Here is a 6,085-nt window from a genome sequence, read left to right as displayed (position 1 = left end):
GGAATGTCCATTTACATCTTTCATGTTGTCATAGCATCTGTTGCTTACGTCACAGTTGTCGGGAACATTAACAACAACGTCAGACATACGTAACGTTTCACAGTTCGGTTCACCGGATCTCGTGGACGGATCAGTTGAAGATGATGATTCCTGCGACTGCGTCTGTGTGTATTGTTCCAAATCACTGTTTAACTCACGTGTCGGAATTCCCGAACCTGGCATTTCGGCACAGTTCTTTGAGCTCCCATGCAAGGAAGCCTCACGAATCGTGTCACCATCAGGATCTTCAGTATCGTTCAGCACGCTTTCTGGTCTTATGAAGTCATCCATCGCATGCTGCTCGAGACGTTGACTGTCTTCTTGGAAGCCGCTATCGCTGGTGTCCATCACGCCATCCGAATGTTGTTCTCCGCCTTCAGGAAAGTCACCGGAAGGCTCAGGTTGTTCCGGGTATCTCTCAACAACCACCAGATCCTCCTCGAGGTTCCTGGACCGCTCGTGTTGTGCACAGCCCTCGGCATCCGCTGGCTGTCGGGGAATCGAACCGTTGCATCTTATCTGCTGTCGTCCCGCGGTTTCAATCCACACAATTTCTTCCTGGTCCTTCGCTCCGTCGGAACCGCCGGGAGCTTGGGAGTATGAGAGGTGCGTATTCTCCATGGGCGTCCCCCATGCGTGTGTGTCTGGAGTGTTTGTTTCTCTGGACTCTTGGGCATAGACGCTCTCCACGCGAGGGTCTTCCGAAAGACTCCGAGGGGTGAAATCGCGTGGGAACCTAGAGTGGATGAAGACGGGTGTCCTCGTGTGCGACGTGTGCGCGAAGGAGGCCGGATACTGAGTGAAGTGTACCCGTTTGGTTTTCCTGGGTAGTCGTCTCTTCTTGCACAGCTTGGCACACTTTCCGCACGGGGCCCCCTGCCTGCACGTGCAACAAGAGTTGAGGCTGGTGGGTATGTGGACCGACAGTGACGTACACATTAAGAGGTTGACGAGGACGGAACGGGGAGGGGGATAAAGAGTGTAGGAAGGAGACGAAAGGAAGAAGGGGTTGAGAAAGAAAATCTCAGAACTGAGAGAGAGAGAGAGTATTATTACTGGCATTGGTTGACATCAAATCATTCCTTTCGAGAGTTGATACCTACCACCTTACCCAACCCACTCCCTTCAAAAGAAAACGAAGCCAAACCAGTCCAGACTCAAAACCAGACCAGACCAAATCAAACCCCAAACCAAGCAAAGCCAAAGCAAACCAAACCAATATAAACAGACCCCAAACCAAACAAAACCAAGCTAGAACCAAAACCAGACCAAACCAAACCCCAAACCAAGCAAACCAAACCAAACCAGGCCCAAAACCAAACCAAAACCCAAAACCAAGCCAAACCAAACCAAACCAAACCAAACCCAACCCAAAACCAAACCCAACCAAACAAAACCAAACCCAACCCAACCCAACCCAACCCAAAACCAAACAAAACCCAAACAAAACAAAACAAAACCACACCCAAAACCAAACCAAACCGAACCAAACCAAAAAAACAACAACAAAAAAACAAAACAAAAAAAACCCAAACCCCCAACCAAACCATACCACACACCCAAAACCAAACCAAAACAGACCCCCCCCCCCCCCCCCCCCCCCCACACACACACACACACACCCTCAAAACCAAGCACCCCACGGGTGACAAACCTGTGCAGGTCTCCCAAGAAGCGGTGAAGACTGAGGAGGTCAAGACACACGATCACCCCGAGGACGGACATCACCAGGCCCACAGCCATGGACCCCACGTAGGTGGCTGACGGCCTCGTGTTGGGCGTGCTGATCTGTCAGCAGCCACACCATGGGATGCGGGTGACGACAAGGAACGAAAGTTATGCAGGACAAAAAGAAACAACAACAAAACGGAAGTTACGAATGACAAAAGAAACGAAACGAAATGAAAGAAGAAACAGAATGTACTCATAACAACAAAACACAAAAACGAAACAAAGCGAAACGGAAAAGATGTAAAAAACGTTCGGGTCTTTTTTTTTTTCTTTTTTTTTTTTAATTGCACGTGAGTTACACAAAAACGAAACAAAGCGAAAAGATGTAAAAAACGTTCGGGTCTTTTTTTTTTTTTTTTTTTTTTTTTAATTGCACGTGAGTTACACAAAAACGAAACAAAGCGAAAAGATGTAAAAAACGTTCGGGTCTTTTTTTTTTTAATTGCACGTGAGTTGCATGATTATGCAATATACATACATACATACATACATACATACATATATATATATATATATATATATATATATATGGCATCACCTTTTTCTTCAGCCTGCTCTGCTCCTGATAGGTACGTGCCAGATCCTGCAGCTCTCTCACTTCCTCCTCCACAGCCTTCGTCTCGTTGGTGGACGGCTTCTTCACTTTGATGCATTCTCCCTCCTCCTCCTTTTCCGTCTCTGAAATCATGGTCATCCTCGGCTAGTACAAAACGAAGAAAAAACCGCTGTTATTTGCTGTTGTTGAACGCGACAGGGCTCATGAAAATTTCTTTTAAAAAGAAGTGAGCTAGCAAAAAAAAACAACAAAAAACAAACAAAACAAAAACAAAAACAAAAAACAAACAAACAAACAAACAAACAAAAAACCCAGCAAAAAACAAAAACAAAAAACAAACAAATAAACTAGCCGCCGTGGCGAAGTGGTTAGCGTCGCGGACTGACGGCTGGGAGGACGCGGGTTCGAATCCCAGCGGAGGTGGGTTTTTCGGCCCGTGGCCGGCTCCTACCCAGAGTTGAGTGTGCTGTGGGCTTGTGGGACCACACAGTCGAGTGTCATCCACTTCAAGGATGCGTCTTTGGGTGTGTTGCTCTCATTACCTGACCAACACTGCAAGTGTCTGTATCTCTCGGGCCTGGTTAACGCCGGGATATCATTATGACAGGAAGCGTAGAGTACAGCCTTGTCACGCAGTCCCAAACCAAAATGGACCTCCATAGCAACATCATCATCGTCATCGTCATCCTCCTCCTTCTTCATCATCATCAGTATAAACAAAACAATCTCAAAGTCTGTGGCCTTTCATGCCCTACTCTCATGGTGACCTCAGTTTCGATACCCCTCCACTTCCGTGCTTGGGGTGAGTCCTGTCAATGTCGTAAGTGTCGGCAGATTCATGAGGGGCTGTTGTTTGAGGGTCGTGGTGGCGGTCTCCACTCTGGGGGGGACGCTCACTCAGTCTGGCTCCGCGACTAAGCTATTATTGTCGTCAGTAGGGGGTTTAGTAGGTGGTGTCCTAAGTACGTTAAATCAGAACAGGCACCACTGAACAGCACCGAAGTGACTCAGCAGCAGTGCAGGGTCTCCTCTGGTGTGTGGCCTCCTAGCGACCTAACATCGATGGTTCCCTGCGCACTGCCGACGCTGGATCTGTGACGGACGAACCCAGGTGTGGCCGTGTATGGAGGAATCTAAATGAGCGGCGTGGGAATAATGCCATTGAAACGGTGCAGATGATGGGGGAAAAAAACAAAACAAAAACAAAAAACAAAACAAAAAACAAAAGCAAAAAAACCCCACCAAAAACAAACAACAACAATAAAAACAACAACAACAAAAACAAACAAAAACAAAACAACAACAACAAACAATACAAGAGGCAAAGCCTTCAAGAGTTACTTGTGTTTCGCGCTTTATCGCACAGTAATGGAATCATGAGGAGAAAAAACAAGAAGATATATATATATATATATATATATATATATATATATATATATAAAGCGTTGTAAAGTGCTCTGTATTAGATATGGTATGTGAAATAAGCTTGGAAGAAAAAAAATTCACCCCCCCCCCATACCCCTCCACCCCCCCAACCCCCACCAAAACCGCATGGGAGCGGGATCGAAACAGGTATGTTCAGTTCGGAAGCAAGAAGACTAATGCATCTGACGTCATTTGACTGAATTTAATACTTAAAGCAAAATTAACGTTTTCTTCTTCGTACGACAAATAGATGTGATTGTAGTGGACGAAATAACACCATTTATAAATAATGTGTTTTTTTGTGTTTTATTATATCTCGATTATTGTTTTATTTCGGCGGTAAAGGAGACGTTGCCATCGCTTCAAACCAATCACAACACATGATACAACTCTAGATCTGCACTCACGAACCAGTCCACAATGGGCTGAAAGAAACGATCGATTCAATTTTTCTTTTATGTTCATTACAGTTAATTCAGTGCCCACTGAAGAATATTTATATGCAGTAAACACGTCGATGGTGTAGTTAGTATCACTGTATGTGTTCTGTCCAGAAGTTTTATTTTTTTCCCTTGTAATTGAGAACAAGAAAAACGAGGTCGTTGTCTTCGAGCACAACCTACCTTCTAGCAGGCCCAACTCAGTGGGAAACGGTTTTTTTAATAGAATTTTCGAATTTCGGAACGTATATCAACGAAATAGTTAATTATTCGGAGATACGGCTCAATTCGGGAGACTTACAACCTGATTTTTTTCATATTATGTTTAAGCCAAAATTGGTATAGGCAGACAACGTATTTCCAGATTAAATGGCAATGTTAAAGTTTACCACGGACACACAGACACAGACACACACACACACAGGCAACCGAACACCGGTTTTCTCAAGTGAGTCAAAGAACAAAAACAAAACAAAACAACAACAACAACAACAAACAAAAAAACCCAAAACCAACCAACCAAACAAAAAAACAAACAAAAACCAACCAACCAACCAAACAAACAAACAAAAAAGCGAAAAAAGAAATAGAAAAAAAGAGACGCTATGAAACTATACATACATACATACATACATGTACATAATATATATATATATATATATATATATATATATATATATACGTGTTCAGAGCGGATCCTGTAAACGTACATTCAAATAAGTCAAGTCGGTACCCATGAATCTGTTCAAAAGACTGCAGATTCTCCTGTGTTAGCATGTTTAATTATATGTATGTATACGTATCACACACACACACACACACACACACACACACACACACACACACAAACACACACAAACACACAAACACGATGGATTTAGATATATGTATGTATTCCAAAGATATCAGATTTACGGGTCCCATGATTGCATTCAAAATGCTATGCAGTTCCTATAAAACCTTTCCGCACAAAGACAGCTCAATGGGTCACGTTGACCTGAACACAGAGACGCTCAGTAGATCCAGCGAAGCTACATACAGAGAAGCTCTGAGGATCTTTCGAATATATACAAAAAAAAAAGGCTGTAGTAGACCCAACAAAACCATGCACAACTAAGTATTGACAGACAGACAGAGAGACAGGCAGACAGACACAAACACACACAGACACAGACACACACAGACACACAGACACACACACACACACCGCTGGGACTAACGCAAGTGGATCATCCACAGAGGCGAGAATCTCCTGCATGAATATGTATGAGGCTCTCGAAGACATGCACGAATAAACTTGTGTGAAAAGCTCCGTCCGTGGAGCTATGTGCGTAATTGAAACTGGGCATCGACGGAGATATGCGATGATGAAAAATGCATCATGAGCAAAGATGAAAAATACATCAGAAGTCGATTTGCTTTCTCTCCTCAGCGCAGTGGCCACCAGAAACTTGCGAGAAGTTTCAGTCAGGAGACAAGAGGGAATAAATATAAAAGCAAGAACCTCTCCTCCACCCCATTGCATCCTCCCCTCGACTGAGATGTGTGCTGCTGTTCGGATGAAAAGAATATTTCATTTTGCACTGGAATACTGTTTGCTTTCTTTATGTCTTTTTTGTTGTTGTTTGTTTTCTTTTCTTTCTGGCATGCGTTTCTTCTTCCATTTGTCTTTAGTTTCTTTGTGGCTTTAATGTTGTGTTCTTCTTTTTGAACTTGGTCTGTTTATGCCTCTCTCTCTCTCTCTCTGTTTTTCTTCGTTTCCTTCTAACGTCTCTGTCTGTCTGTCTCTTTCCCCCTTCCTTTTAATCTCTATCTCTCTCTTTCTCTGTTTTTCTTCGTTTCCTTCTAAAGTCTCTGTCTGTCTGTTTGTCTCCTCTCCCCTTCCTCTTTTCCC

The 6,085-nt window shown here is 43.6% G+C and overlaps 1 protein-coding gene across 1 annotated transcript in view; it reads right to left on the bottom strand.

Moving 5' to 3' along the window:
* Positions 1-2,458, bottom strand: part of LOC143294001 (uncharacterized) — a 2,783-nt gene extending 325 nt beyond the window's left edge. Inside the window, exons 1-3 of the mRNA XM_076605395.1 lie at positions 2,309-2,458; positions 1,694-1,827; positions 1-919 (exon numbers count right to left, since the gene is read on the bottom strand). The exon at positions 1-919 is cut by the window's left edge and continues 325 nt beyond it. Of these exons, the coding sequence (XP_076461510.1) occupies positions 1-919; positions 1,694-1,827; positions 2,309-2,458 (1,203 nt within the window). The remainder of the gene's footprint in view (positions 920-1,693; positions 1,828-2,308) is intronic.
* Positions 2,459-6,085: the final 3,627 nt, after the last annotated feature.

This window comes from Babylonia areolata, chromosome 19 (assembly GCF_041734735.1).
Source record: "Babylonia areolata isolate BAREFJ2019XMU chromosome 19, ASM4173473v1, whole genome shotgun sequence".
Lineage (NCBI taxonomy): Eukaryota > Metazoa > Mollusca > Gastropoda > Neogastropoda > Buccinidae > Babylonia > Babylonia areolata.
This window is presented reverse-complemented; position numbering and strand designations above follow the sequence as displayed.